Source organism: Alligator mississippiensis, chromosome 3, assembly GCF_030867095.1.
Source record: "Alligator mississippiensis isolate rAllMis1 chromosome 3, rAllMis1, whole genome shotgun sequence".
In the NCBI taxonomy this organism is placed as follows: domain Eukaryota; kingdom Metazoa; phylum Chordata; order Crocodylia; family Alligatoridae; genus Alligator; species Alligator mississippiensis.
Genome location: NC_081826.1, coordinates 155,898,390 through 155,914,164, shown reverse-complemented (window position 1 = coordinate 155,914,164; position 15,775 = coordinate 155,898,390). Strand labels below are relative to the sequence as shown.

General features: G+C 43.1%; 1 protein-coding gene across 2 annotated transcripts in view; it reads right to left on the bottom strand.

Moving 5' to 3' along the window:
* Positions 1 to 15,775, bottom strand: part of HOOK3 (hook microtubule tethering protein 3) — a 129,088-nt gene that overhangs the window by 22,644 nt on the left and 90,669 nt on the right. For both annotated transcript variants that reach the window (XM_014596169.3, XM_019490667.2), the window contains exons 15-17: positions 10,667 to 10,807; positions 8,990 to 9,077; positions 628 to 662 (exon numbers count right to left, since the gene is read on the bottom strand). In XM_014596169.3, the coding sequence (XP_014451655.1) occupies positions 628 to 662; positions 8,990 to 9,077; positions 10,667 to 10,807 (264 nt within the window). The remainder of the gene's footprint in view (positions 1 to 627; positions 663 to 8,989; positions 9,078 to 10,666; positions 10,808 to 15,775) is intronic.

Genomic DNA, 15,775 nt, shown 5'->3' with positions numbered 1-15,775 from the left:
CATAACTCTACTATTATTTCATAATTTATAATCAATTGCACAAAGCATGCTTGAAATGAATGATTTGGATAGCTGTGATATTGAGGAAGACTGGCTTAAAACCCCCAAAGCGAACGAGGCCACACCTTTTGTAAGCCAGTTAAACAAGTGATCAGATCTTTAGATAACTACTGCCATTCGGAAAAGTGTAAAATCAACAGAAGTGCATAAATAGTAAAACAAAAGGGTCACACTCACTAAAATGTTATCTTTTATTCCATAATGTATACTAAAAAGTAAACAATATTGTTCAAATTAAAATGGTTCCTTCAGTGCAATATTAACTTTTCCTCTTGGTTTAAGTTTTATAAAAGTTTAAATCAGATTTCCTAAGACCGTAAATGGTGGGTTTTTTTACAACTGTTTTTCTTTGGCAAAACGTTTTGGTAGGAGATGCAAATAATGCTTGAATAATGGACTCAAATATTCCTGGGCTGTTTGTATTTCTTTTTCTTACTGATCTTCCAAATACATTATCAAGTGTCTGCCTTACCACTATTGTTACTGGCTAAGCATTGCCTGCATAAAGAAAGTAGTTATTTTTCTTTCATATGACAAACACAATATGGAAAAATCTATATTACTTACAGGTGTTCTTCAAGTTTCTTTTTCAGAAGAATTGACTAAAACAGAAAGTGAAGTATTAGTGATTTCAACATGCTGTTAAACTTCAAAAATCCTAGCAGTTATGCTTAAATATATTATATATACAGCAGTTCCTAGGAGTTATGCTTAAATATATTATATCTACAGCAGTTCCACATCACAATTAATTACCTTTCCTTGACCAATAAACAGTCTTGCTGAAGGCTGAAGGCTTTACAAGTATTTTTCTGTACTGAATCATTATAGAATAGGTCCATTAATTACAAATAAAACCTCTTTCCTCCCTCCCTTCCTTCTGCTATTATTTAACAGTTTGCAAGTTAGATCCCAAGTAGTTTTTTTTTTTAAATGTATAGATACTGCAGCAAAACTTGCTTAAATGGCTGTCTTACTAATACATTAAAGTAATATCAGATAATGATCCAAGAAAATCCTAGCCTCATGGAAACTACAGCCAACCCCCACTTAGTGCTCTTATTTGGTTCCTGAAAAATCGAGCGTTAAGCGAAACCAAAAGTATCTGACGATCCAAGATGGTGACTGCAAGTGTTTAACGACCCAAGATGGTGACCACAAGTGTTAGAACGAAACTTGCTGAGCGCTAAGTGGAATCAGGTATCAATTTAAAATGAGCGCTATAGCGAAATAGCACTAAGCGAAACAGCATTAAGCATGGTTGCCTGTAACAGGAATTTTGCCGTTAAGGTTATTAGCACCAAGAATGTCTCCTGAACTTTTAGTTTTCTCTGTTTTCCCACCTTTACTATTTTACTACAGCTGTGGAAATATCTTGCACCTAAATCAGATCTGTAATTTTTAGTTTGTGACACTGTAACTTTATACATTGAAGCATTAATCAAAACCATAAATGACAGTAAAGGGAAAATTATGTTAAGTAAATAGAAAGCCATACTCACAATAGCCTTCAGCAGAAACCCATGCCAAGAGACAGAGATGACATATTAGTACGAAGCAAGAACAGCAGCCAAGAAAAGAAACTATTTAGTAATTCATGAACATCAACAGTTAAAGCTATGCATTTTTTCAGACATGCACATTTTTCCTTCTCTGTTCTCATTAGTAGTTTCATTATCCTTTTCCTAGAGAATTTAGAAAACTACAACAAATTTTCCACACTATACTGAAGTATATCAAAGCTTTCCCACTTCCACACTAAAAACAAACCATAGAAAAGCATAAAGAAGCAAATATATAATCCATCGAGCTAAACCAGAAATTCAAAGGGAGAGCAGCTGCTGTTTAAAAAAATATCATTTTAAAAGCAGATACCATGTTAGTGACATAGAAACAATATGCAGACTTTTTTGGAAAGAGATCAACGTTTAAAAACATACGTATTTTTAGAGAATGACTCTGAACTGCCCCTCTCATGTCAGATTAATCTATACTACTAATTTCATTCTGAAGGGATTATTAAATGTAAGTAAAAAATGCCAGATATCTGGGATAGACCGTCTTTCTGCTCTGTGTTTATCCAGCACCCAATTAAGATGCAGTCATGATTCATGACACAGGCTTCTAAGTGCTACTACAACAAAACTACAAAGTCAAATAAGGATCACTAACTCTTAGTAGGAGTCTAAGCACTTTAAAACACAGTCTTTGTGTTTCTGTTCCCAAGATAAATTCCTATTTCAAAGCGGGATTTTCTTGTTACACTCTAAGCAGGAAGCACATTTTGGCCCATGTCCTTTGGTAATGTGAACTGGCTTAACTTCACTGACTCCAGTGGAGTTACAAAAATTCATGCCAGCTAAGGATAAAACCTTGTGTGGGTTATGCCCTTTTGTCCTTGGAATTTTTCCTATTTGTTTTCTAGTGTCTGGAGGAATTATAATGGAAAATGAGAATTTAGCTAATTTTTAATCTTCTATTACATATGTTGCTGTATATTATCATCTGGCAAAGAGGATGTGGTTATCATAAGGTCTTTTAACTTTGGTGCCAAAGGGCTTGATCTACTCCCATTTACTTTACTGAGGAAGGATCAGATCATTAGGAGCAACCAGTCTCCTCAAGCATCTTGGAACCGAAATTTAAACCTGAATTCAAATCTAGGTATTCCACTCAGCACTCTGATTCAGTGAATATAAAAGTGATAAGTAACTGGCAAAGAGCTGATTTTGCTTGCATGCAACCACTTTCCTTTTTCATTATTTATAATGCATCCAAACTGCGAATGGTGCTTTAAAAAACAGCTGCCCTTGAGAACATGTACTCTAATATACACAACAGAAAGGTATACATGTAAGAACCGAAAGTTACAACTTACTAATGATAAAAGATAAAACTAAAGGTGCATTGTGCATTCGGTACATATGCTTTGTACTCTACTGCAGTCAAGCTGTTGTGGGCAGGGAACCCTAGCATTTATACAACACAATTTAACTGCTCTAGATTGCTGCATGCCCCCCCCAATAGATATATATATGCACCATGTAGAAACTTTGGGGACAGTGACAAACGCGCCTGAGAAAAGTGGTCAGCCAAGTTATTCTCAGTGCATTAAAAGAGCCATTCAAAGAGCGCTGTCAACCTGAAAAATCACCTTTCCCCCTCAGAATATTGCATCTGTTGTAGTTGCATGTAATCTCTGAAAGCGCTGAAACTGGCGAGGAGGAGAAAACCTATTTTCTCCATTAAAAAAAGGAAGCGAAGTTGACAGTATGTGCAAATGTTGTAACTGGCTGCAAGTGGCCCTGCTCAAAACTCACATTCAAAATAGGAGAAATGTCCTAAATTAAAATGCAACTATGAGCAGAGCCCCACAAACTAATTTGCTTCCTTTTCCCAAGTGGGAAACTGTTTTATTCCTTTATATGAAATTATTTTAGAGTAATTACAAGTTTGCTTTAACTTACTGTCATTACACAAGAAAGGGTTTGTCCATTTTAAACCAGTTGGTCACAAAATAACTACAAAAGAAACTCCACAAATATATTCAGGATTTTTTAAAGGCATTTAATATGCAACTTGTCTTCACTACAAAAGAAAATTGGGGGGGAGGCCAGCGGCGAAATCCCTGGCAAAGCAGTTAACAGTTTAAAGACACAAAAGAAAGAACAAGTAATGTTTTTGTCTTGAAACGCTCAAAATAGAAACATTTCCATCTCCGCATCCGACTCCTCCATAGCTAGGGACAGACATTCAAAAAGCTGGAGCCTGAATTGATTCAACCTTTGCAGGTTAGTCTAACCTGCCTAGGCTGAAACGGTTTGTAACAGCACAGACATGGGCAGATGCCTACAGTTGCTCAGGCTAGGAGCCAGGGGTGCTAGAGTGTGCCCTCAGCTGCAGGGGAGCTGTGCCGGAGGAGGGCGGGGATATGGTCAGTCCAGGCCGAACTGGCCAGAGAGGGGTTTAATTTTCCCCTCCCTATTTCACTGGCAGGGACCCAAACCACTCACTGCTGCAGTAGTGGGCCAGTGTGGCCCCTGAAACAGAGGGGGCAGGGAGGGGGGTTATTCCCCCCTCCCTCTGGCATCCGGTGAAGGTGACAGGAACAGGCTTATTCTGCCACTCTGCGGCGGTCAGGGCAGGCAGACCCAGCTGTGGTCCCCCAAGGGCAGTGGGGGTAGAGGGGAAAATAACCCTCCACCCTGCCTCCTCTGCCTCAGGGGCCACGCTGGCCTGCTGCTGCCGCAACAAGGGGGGAGCACCCAGCAGACCCAGCTCAGGTTCCTGTCGGTGGGACAGGGAGGGGAGAATTAAACCCCTCTCTGGTCAGACACCAGACCCTGCCTGTCCTTACCTGGCTGGGGAGCAGAGGGGCAGGGCCAGCCCTGCTGGGCTGGTGCAGAGAGCCCAGCCCAGAAAGCATGCTGGGATGCCAGGGGTCTCTCGTTTAAGTTAAACCAGGAAGGGGTCTGGGACAGACATTGCATAAACCGGTTGGAGCCAAATCAGTTAAATCTAATACTACATTCAACCAGGTTTATCTCAAACCGGTTTCAGCCATTTTCAAACTGGTTTATGTGCACTGAACATCTGTTCTGTTACAGGTTTAAACCAGTTTCTGATCACTTAAACTGGTTTATCTGTAATGTTTATCCCTAGCCCATAAGAACACTTATATTTGGGTTTCTAACAGAAATACATGACTTAAGAAATAAAAAAAAATGTTCTACTTCTTTTGGTGACAGGAAAAGGAACTACTTGCACGAGGGGTATTTTTTGTAAGTTCATTTTCAGATAAAATACTATGCAGATTTTTCACCTTTTCAGGTTGGTTTTATTTCTTATACATTTACAATGGAAGTACATCTCCCAAGATTTGTGGAAAAGACAGAGATAAGGTGAAAAGTTTGAATGTAACCACACAGACAATTAATACCATGTAATAATCTGCGCGTCACTACTCTTTCCCACCACCCCCACATTTTTAAAGGAGCATTCTTATCGAAGTAGAATTGCTCTCTACGTTCAGTCAAAACGTGAGTACCTGTCTATGCTCTAAAGCTGTAAGATGCACCCCGACAATGATGATCTGTCCCTTCAGACAAGCAGAGTTTCCATGGCCTGGTCTCTAAGGCTAAGTACAGACATTTGGGGAGGTTAAACTGGGTTCAAAATGGCTGCCCGATTTAAACTTGGCCCACCCCACTGCTGAATTTACACTTACAGACCTGGTCTCAGTGGCCAGCAATCAGTCTAAACCTGTAACTGAACTGAAGTTCCATGCACACAAACCAGTCTAAAAATGGCAGAACTTGGTTTAAGATAAACCTGGTTCTATGTAGTATCAAACTTGTGCAATTTTGGAATTTCTGTCCACTTCCACTGCACAGCCCCAAGACTGGGAAAACCCAACCCCAGCCCCAGGGATGCTGTTTTTACTCCCCCCTCCCTGATCTATTCCCCCCTGATCCCTTGTTCCCACTCTCCCAACCAGTCCGCCCTCTCAACCCCCATCCCACAAGCTGCTCTGGGTGCAGATGCTTTTATCAGTATTCTCTGCTACCAGAGCCAAACAAGCAAATCCAGTGGGAGGAAGGGCAGGAGGCACAGGGGTATACATTTACTGACATTTACCCTGCCTGCAGGTCACACCTGCCCCCCCCTTGGCAGGCCATGCCTCCCCCTGCCATTCCCCAGCAGAGCCCTGATTCCCTCCAGCCTGCTGTAACCCCAACCCCCCAGCTAGTCCCCCCCCATCCTGAATTACCTGATATCAGGCAGACATTTTGAACTGATTTAACCTCCCTCTAACACCCCCAAATGTCTGTACTTAGCCCAGGGGTGGGCAAAAAGGCAGATCCAGCTGGTAGCTGGACTCCATTTCCCAGCAGCCCCTGCCCACATTACTGTGGCCAGTTCCCATGGAGATCCCAGGAGGGACAGGGTGGGATTTCCATGGAGATCAGCCCAAGCAGCACGGGCAGGGTGTGCGGCTGGGCAGATAGCAATTCCAGAGCTGGGGCTGGGATTCTGTAGCCGGGACAGTGTGGTCAGGAGCCAGGGCAGAGTTGCTATCCACAGGTATAGGTAGCAGATGGCAGCTTTGCCCCAGCTCTGGACCATGGTGTCATAGCTGCAAAATCCCAGCCCCAGAGCAGCTCCTTGCCCAGCGTACCCTGCTAGAGCTGCTTTGGTTGGTCTCCTGCCCTGAGAAGGGGGCTAGACTGGATGACCTCCTGAAGTCCTTTCCAACCCTACTTTTCTATGATTCTACATGCAATCAGAGGTAAAAGTGCAACACAAGACGTCATGCTGGATCCTGCCTGGGCTATCAGCAGCAGAAAATTGCAGCAGTATGGGCTTCAGCCTGTCCTGTACCACAGACTCTGACACAAGTGGCTAAGTGTTCAGGCAGATTTTTGCAGCTCTACTTGAAACCCATAACCCTGCAGCTCCACCTCTTTTGTGCCCAAACTCACTCACGTTTGCTGAGGTGCTGGGGTCACTCTGACGCAGACATATTCAAAAATCACTTTCTAGATTAAAGTCTCATCCAGGATGACTACCAGGGATTTAAAATTAATAAAATGAATTAAATTGGATGCTTATTTACAGTGTTTCCAGTACTAATGATTTTCACTAACGCATGTTGCTTGAATATATACCTTAAACCAGCAAAATAAACCTTTCTCTGTTAACTGTTGCAATTGCTAAAATAAATGTGCTTTGTAGATAATTTGACTGTCATCAATTCAGGACTTCTCTGGGTTTCTAAATAGAGTTACATGAAGTGTAAAAGGTGATTTTTTAGCTTATGTCAACTGAGCTATGTAGGTTTAAAATACTATTCAAAGTTTTCAGATAAAAAGAAATGACTATATTTACTGAAATTTAAAATGACTCTGAATTTAAGACAACTGACACTCCTCCCCGCCAATAATTATATTCTATACACAGAAATTATAAATGTGCTATAATTTTCCATGTATAGAATCTAAGGAATCAAAGATAATCTTAAATTTGCCCCCTGGTGCAAAAAGCAGTGGTAAGGGGCCAGGGGCCAAACCTCTCACCCGTAGCTCCCCCTACTCTTTGTTCCCGTGTGCTGCCCCCCCACCATGCTGTCTGTCCCTCTGTGCCTGTACCTGCCCCCCACCCTTTCTTCCCCCCTGCAGCCTGCCGCCTCCTGAAGCCTGCCTCCCCCTGTTCTCTACCGCAGCGTGCCCACCTGCTTTCCCTGCAGTTTGACTCCCAACCATTTTCTCCTGCAGCTTCTCCCCCTAGCTCCCTGTCCAACCCCTTCTGCTGCAACTCTGCTCTTCTCTGGGGCAGCCAGCAGAAGCATGGCTGTAGCCTGGCCTCAGCCCATTCTGGCCAAGGAGAAGCAGCAGTAGCTCCCAGCCAGGCTAGTTTGGAGCTGGAGCCAGAGCAGAAAATAAGAGGGGAGAGGAGAGACACAGGGACAGAGGGCAAGGAGAAAATACACTCCCCCACCCATCCCCCCAGTTTCCTCTGTGCTGCCCCTGGCTATATGTCCCTTCTACTGCCCAAATGAACCATTCCAGCCCAGGGCAGGCAGCACCTTACCCCTGGCTTCAGCTCCAGAACTGGAGTCAAAGCTGGAGCTGAGCTGCCACCACCTGTCCTGTGGCCTAAACTCGAATCCAAGATGAAGCTTTTTCTTCCCTATGCTAACTGGGGGGCAAAAAACCTCAACTTAGATTTGAATAAATATAATAACTCAGTAATGGTAAGTTTAAAAAGTCGAACACAGTTGGACAGACTCCTGATGTTTCTTTGTGAAAACTAACTAGACACAAAGTTGGAGCATCAGTTGCTTAAAAAGGGTGAACTCCTGTTTCACTAAATGGGAATTTTCCTATTGACTTAAGTTCAATGGTGATGTACCAATAATTCCAATTAAAAATAAAAACAGATCTTTGATTGCCAGGCATGCTTAGCAGATACCCACCTAAAACCCTGGCAGATAACCAATTAAAATAACCTTCAACTAATTTTAGCTTCTAGTACAGACATTCAGTATGAGAACATATATTTTTTCTGAGGACTCATCTCAGAGGAATTTAGGGATAACCATAAGGTTACCATTGGTCCATCTAATCCAGTATCCTGTCTTTACACAGTGGGGGGAGGGCAGGGGCAAACAGGGCACATCCAGAATTTTTCACAGGTTATTCCTCTTCTATTGAAACTTCCACTGAATTATTTATTTATTTATTTTTGCAACATGTCCAAAAAGATACCAAAGTCTCCTTTCTGTGTGATAACAATTAACAGAACCCATTATCATGCATGTATATTTTGAGTTTATTTTGTCCCATGTGCATCCTATCTTTTTAATTTTAATGAGGATTAGAATCTACAGAGTAGTGTGGAGAAATATATATTCAAATAATTTCACTAGTACTGAGTAAAGGTGGTCAGCTCTTGCCAAAGCATAGGTGTAAGCCACAGGCTGCGTGCTGGCACCGAAAGCTCTCTTTCCGGGGAAGGAGAACACTTTCCTTCTGCTTGTCTTACAGGGTTAGCTGAAGAGCTGGTGTTACCCTTAATGCTGAAACTGAGGGGTCAATTAACTTCAACTTCCTAGAATCCTCCTAATTTTAGAGAACTAGAAATTAAGCTGAATTTATCAAAGGAAAAGGCACAAAGATTAAACAAATATGCAACGTACTTCACTCCTTTCTCTATTCTAGGCAAGAGTCTCATTTTACAAAGAGAAGGCATAGTTCCTTTTATGTTACCCTCCTTAAACTAAAACTAGGAAAACAAAGAACTGAAACTGGGAATCTGCAACTCCACTATATCTTCATGACATGGCATAGCATGGAACTACCATCACATGAAAGGCAACTAGGATAACTGTGGATATCTAAATACAGATTTTGTGTGTGTTTCTACTTACATCTTCAGCTTTTGAGCCTTGTTCCTGCACAGATTTCTGCAGTTCTTCAACCTGGGATTGTACTTCCAGAAGTCTCTGATTTACTAGCCTGAAAAAGAGATAAAATCCTAAATAATTATTTCTCTCTTTTACAACTTATTTTTCTGTATGCATTTTAAATATACTAACATTTCAGTACACTGCAAATCTGGAGGCACACATTTTGTACCCATGAGACTTGGCCCAATTACACGTAAGTTGCAAAGTTACACTGAACTTATTTAAAGTCTCAACAGGATTTACAGAAATTATGGCCTTACTGCTCTGCTCTTCCCCCAAAACATCTCCAGTGGTGAACACTTCAGGCACAGACAGGATTACTGGAATGGATGCACGCCCAGAGATTACTTCTGGCTCAGCACCACAAGAGGCTGTAACACTCATTCCTGCTGCATCAAAGCTGCTACTGTTTTTTCTCATGAAGAGAAATTGTGATGCCTGCCCCTTCCAAAGGGAGAATACGTTTTAAAAAATAAATAATTTAAAACCTATTATATGTTTTAAAAAATTAATAGAAAATTATTTTAATAATTCTACCATTTAACAACATGCAGTCTAGTCAGGAAGTTCAGGATAACTCTTAGTGGTGGCTTAAAAAAAGTAAGAGCAACTGTAAAGCAGTTGATTTTTCTGAACAAATATGGTGAAAACTCGTGGATGAGGCATGAGCATACACCTTATGGACCAAAAGACCTTTTTTAGGCAGAACTAAACTCTTTCTTAATTTCCTTACAGTGCTTTGCAGTTGATAGGAATGGATCCTTAGAAAATGCATTTTCTCCACAAAGACTCTCCTAACTGATGAAGTTGGGGATGTAGATGTGTTAAGATCGTACTGGAGTTCCAGTGACAGAACTCCAGCATGATACATTTTATAGCTTGCATGGCTCCTGCTGATTTTTGTCACAGATACAGCTGTGTATGAGATCTTTGTGATGGCCACAGGGGAAGTAATTTATTTATTAACCACAGCACACTTATTCTAGGGTAAAACTTAGATGTAGTTCTTTGATATTTATTCAAAATTACTCACCAGGTCTTTTGCTGGAGTGTAGTACTATTACTTGCTAGCTTCCTGCACTAGAGATCTGCAGAGGTAATTCATAAATGAGACTGGGCAGGAGAAGGGGATTGGAGTGGCACTCAGAGAAAATGCAGGGCTGATTTGTGGCATGTCTGACAAAAAGGTTGGCCCCCAGTGGGTTAGACCATGTGGAATCAATAGTACATAGGAACAACAAGGAGTATGCTCAAAATGTCAAATCTTAAATAGAAAAGTTCAGTCATCAGGTTTCTCGTAACTCAGAACCTGAGTCAACTGAGTGACGATGTCTGTCTGGTCAAACAGCTTCCTGACAAAACTCTAAAATTTTCACTAAGAAATTCCAGTAATTGTGACCTCAAAATATTGCATTGTTTCCACAGGACGAGACAACAAAAACCTAATTCCACTGATTTTAATCCTCCAAGTAACAAGAAAACCCTTCATGGCAAGAATTAACCAAATGAGATTTGCTGATAACTTGGAGCCAGTGCACCTTCATTTAGGCTCCAAATGATGAAAACAGGCTGCACAAAATTAAAATGTATGAATATTTAGGGAAGCATGCATTGGAATAGAGACAATTATTTTCCTACCTGTTCTCGGTCTCCAGTTCATTTTTCCGCAGATTTGCATCATCTAGCAGGCTCTGCAACAAGGCAATCTTTTCATTGTCAGAACCTTCTTGGTTAAGCTTTAGCATTTTGTTCTCATGTTGGAGACGAATGAGTTTCTCCCTTGGGAAACAAAATAAAAAGGCTGCTAGAAAAATCTTGCCACTCTGAGGGGGCATCTGCACAAACATTAATGTGCCTTAGATACTATGCATTTAGTTTATTACTTTCTTAATAAATTAAGAACTAAATAAGAAGTACCTAAACTTACTGTGCGTTAACGCCAGCACACAGTTAATTAATGACACTTACTGAGCATTAGCCTAATAACACTACTATTAGCACTACTGAGCAGTGTTATTAGGCCAATGTGCAGTAAGCAACTCGTGTAGACATGCCCAGTATGGAGGAAAAGAATTTACTTCAGGAAGTGTGACTATAGCATATAGGTCACATTTTCTTTACTCAGTTTTAGACAGAGAAATACATGACACTAAATTACACATTTAAATTTCCACAATACAATGTTATAAGATCACTAAATCTGCTTAGAACCTAGATTTTTGTGTGTAGGTTAACTATGGTTAGAAAATAGCTGGGATGTGGTTTAAAATTCAATGTTCATTATATTACGAATGACATCTATCAATATGCACAAAGAGTTAGGAGAGTTAGTTAACTTTCAATTGCAGTCCTTGAGTAACCTCCTAACCACAGATTCACAGATGCTATCAGGGTCCCTGCTGCAGATGCCTTGTGTGGGCATGTGGCTCCCCTTGTCTCCCCATTTCCAGGTTATGATCCCTAGGACCTCTGCCTCATCTTCCCTCCCTCTCTCCTGCCATATCTTGATGTTATGGTAATTGTTGGGAGGAGGAATGGTATCTTGAGTGTTGGGCTGCCTGACTATATATAGTTGTTCTTCTGCAGGGCTCCACTACCCCTACACTCTGCCCCTTTCCTCTTGGGTGACGAGTTGTACTTCTCTGTTGGTGGAGAGGGCGAGTCAATGGACCTCTGCTCCTCCACCGATTACTTGCTCCACAAGACATCTGTCCCTTCCAGATACGTCTCTCTCTTCCGGTTTACATGTTCCCATCTAGTCTGCCATCGCCTTTCTTCCCCTTTGGGTTGACGTGGTCTTATGCGGTGAAATGTGTTCCCGCTGGTCTCCAAGACTCTTAGCTAAGCAGTTCTCTATAGGGTCCGGGGGAATGTATTACGACCAACTTAACTGCAACTTGAGTACACAGGGAATCTTACTTCCCCCCTGCCTATCACTCCCTCACCTGGGAGCATTAAATAAAAGAAAAATAAAGGAAACGGCTCGTGCCTCTTTGTCTATAGTACATATTCTGGAAAAAAAACAAAACTCTGAGTCCTGGGTTTAAAAGTCCTGCTCAGCTCCTTGTAGCTGGTTAAACCCTGGGGACTGTTTACCTGGTTAGTCCAGACAAATCTTCCCTTTCTCTGGGCTATCTTGGAGTCCCTTGAGGCTAACCCTATCTCTGTGGTATGTCCTCAACCTCTTCCCCAGTGGGCTCAAAACCCTTTTTCTGGGGCACTCCCTCGGTGTATCCCAGGACTTCTGTCTCATGTGGATCACCCACCACCACCCTAGTGTCACTTATCTCACTCGATGGGTCGGGTTGGTGATTTGCTTGTGATCGCTGTATCCCAGGGTTCCCCGTCTCACGAGGGTTTGGCTTCTCCGGCACTGCAGATCTTCCCCTTGGTCCTGCTGCACCACCTTTGTTCCTGGGGATGCCGAATGCCGAGCCTCCCTTGGCATCCCCCTTTTAAACTGCCCGGACTCTCTCTGAGCCAATCAGTGCTGACTCTGGGGACACGTGTTCCCCTGACTCCGAAGCTGCTGTGCTGCTCTAGTTTTCCCCCCAGAGCTCCTCTCCGGCACACTGGGGAAGCACAGCCCATTTTTCCCTGAAGGTGTCCTCTGGTGTGCCAGGGTAAGTTTCCTACCAGCACTGCTCCTCCCGCAGGAGTTTAGCAGGGGCTGTATCCTAGCCCCTGCTACACCTTGCCTATATGCTGTGCAGGTCTTAAAGCTGTCCTGCTGAACCCAGTCTATCATTAGAGAAACCAACTAAACTGAGTGGGAACATGGATCCCCAAAAATTTGTATAAGAAGAAAAACTGAATGCTACCTAATTCTGTGCTCAGCTGAGGCTTCATAATAAAAATAAATTTGCAACTTGGGGAGAAACAAAGTAAAACAATCAATGGACTGAAAGTCAAGGGGACCAGAACATATTCTGGCTTGATGCTTTCAGGACAAGAAGGAATCCAGGTGCATGCAAAACACATGTCCTTATACAGCCTTTCCTAAAACTTTCCAGAGCTCAAGTTAGCATTGTCCCCAGAAATGTTCATAAAATTCTTGGAACTTGCAGGGGCATTACAAAAGTGTTGGGCCTCTGTCAACATTAAAAGGAGAACCTTTGATTACTAGGGGTACGGCAATAGAGATTTTTGGGGTCGATACCAATTGCCGATTTTTAAGGAGGCATATCAGCCAATACCAATCTGATACCAGCCTGGCAGCTTGGAATGCTGTGTGCAGCTGGTAAGTCTGTTATGGTGGAAGGGGAAGGGGGAGAGAAGGGGCATGGGGAGGCGCAGATCAAGGCCCCTGAGATGAGGGAGGAGTGGGACTGGGGCTAGGACAGGGTCAAGTGCTGCCCAGGTGGGGTGGGGTGGGGTGGCCGCAGGACAGCCGCAGCTCATCTGGGGACAGGCAGCTCCTGCTACTGCACGCCACTAGTCTGGGAACCACTTGTCCAAGGGCTCCCATCACTGCTTCCACCACTTGTCCAGGAGGGCATGGATGGGGCTTGTGCCCCTGGATCTGCACAGGGCAGGGCAGGGCAGGGCAAGCGGTGGGAGCAGCAACAAGAGCTGCTGGATGAGCAGGTGAGTGCCAGACAAATGGCTCCGAAACTGCGGGGCCCTTGATCTGTTCCCACTCCCACATCCCTTCCCCTCCCCCCACACCAGACTTACCAGCTGCACGCAGTTATTCAAGCTGCTGGGCTGTGCTCCTTGCTGCCTATATGCAGTGCTGCGCTGCAGCTACGCACACGCACGGGCATTTATCAGCCAAATTATTGGCCACATGAGGCCAATTTCCAATACGATCAATTTTCTTTATATTGGTGCCAATCTGATATCGGACTGATGTACTGGTGCACTTCTATTGATTACTTTTTAAAGAAGTGCCAAGCTAAGTTGATAGTCTTGAAGTGAAGGCGTGGTTTCACCTAAGCCACAGTCAATGAAGTCTCAGAGTATCATGAAAATATACAGTTTGTAAAATTGAAGTGTATGCTGATCATTGTCAAAATAGCACTTTCCATAAGAGCTTGTCTGCCTGATGATAAAAAAATGGGAGCTGCCCATTTACCACAAGAATCCTACATCAAAGACATTCTGAGTTGCTTTCTCCAAGTTCCTTTATGAAGCTCATCTTGCAGTTGATAGTTATTTTTTTCTGTCTAAAAAAATAAGTACTTATAATTGAATGGTGTCCCACTGCCTTCAGGGGGCTACTCATCATACTGAACAGTTTGCTGTGCTGCAAGCCTTTGCAAATTCATTCACTCAGATTGTAAACTCCTTGTGACCCTGATAAGAGCTCTCTTATCTGTAAAACGACTTGCCCGATTTGGGAGAAATAGAAATAATAAATTCCAAAGTTCTGATGAGGGCTCGAAGAAGTCCCTGAAATGGTCAGCATTTAATATCTCCTCTTCACAAATGCTAGGAAGTTATATTGCTTTGGAGGCTATATTGTCTCCAAAAGTGCTTTCCCCCTTCCTGTGAAAGGACCAGTGCTTGCAGAACTAGATGAACCCAACTCTGAACTAAACAGTGAAAATCCTCTCTGGGGCTTCAGATTTGTTTACAGAATTTTTTCTCTGGTATAAAAGGAAAATGACAAAATATATGGCCTCAATCCAGTAATGGTTCCTAACCCATACATTATTTTCCTTGGTGTTTATTGTAACTAGGGCAGAAATTACGTCTCCAGAGCTCCTGTTCTGATTTCTAGAGCAAGTACTATCTATTTTTCCTCAGGAAGGAGCTCAGCACATTTAAGGTTTTAACCCAGGAGTGGACATTTATTTTGGCTGCAGGGCCATTTAATGAGTTTTGGTGAGCTATCAAGGGACACATGAAAAATTTTTCAAAAGATATTTTAACAAATTATAGATTAAAAAAACCAAATCATATACTAAAAATCAAACATGTACTATAACATATTTTAATTTTATTTCAAAAAATATTTTTTGTCCTGATTTATGTATTTTGAGTAGTGTATATAGAGATGATTGCATAATAGCTCAAAAGAAAGTCTTACTCGTGTGTGTGTGTGTGTGTGTGTGTGTGTGTGTGTGTGGAATGGGGGTATGTACATGTGTGTGGGGGGGCTGCCCATGCACTAGGTCCCAGGAGCTGGCTGGGGATGGGGGGAGGGAGGGATAGAGGATGGCAGGGGGCATGTACAGCAGAGCTCTCCTGGGTGGTGCAGGTGTGGTCCCACCCCCCACTCCTCTGGCCTGTGACTGCCCCCATAGCACTGTGCATGGGTCCAAATCCTGCCCGCTCCCACCCAGGGCAGCCTGTCGTGCTCCTAACTGTGTCTGCGCTCGTCCCATGCCCGCCATACCACACTGCTTTGGCCCTGGCCAGTACGTACAGCTTCCAGGGGGACTGCTGCCACAGCTGCCCAGGTACTGCTCAGCTCGCCACCCCAGCTCCTTCTCCTCCTGCCCCTTCTGTGCCACTCCAGGTAGCAGGTAATGTTGGGAAGCAGTGGAGATGTGTGATGGACAGTAGATGCCCAGCCATGCAGGGAAGCTGCAGCCGGGCAGCTCCTGCCCCAGCATACGGGGCTCCAGGTCACCTTCCACCCACTTGGCCACCCAGTGGAAATGCAGGTCAAGGCTAGCAGCAGTCTGTTTCTACACGAAGCAGGGGTTGGAGAGAAACCTTATTAAAACTGAGAAATAAATACCTATATTTTTCACCTTCTCACAGCTTGAGAAAGGGGCACAGAAGTCCCCCCTCCTC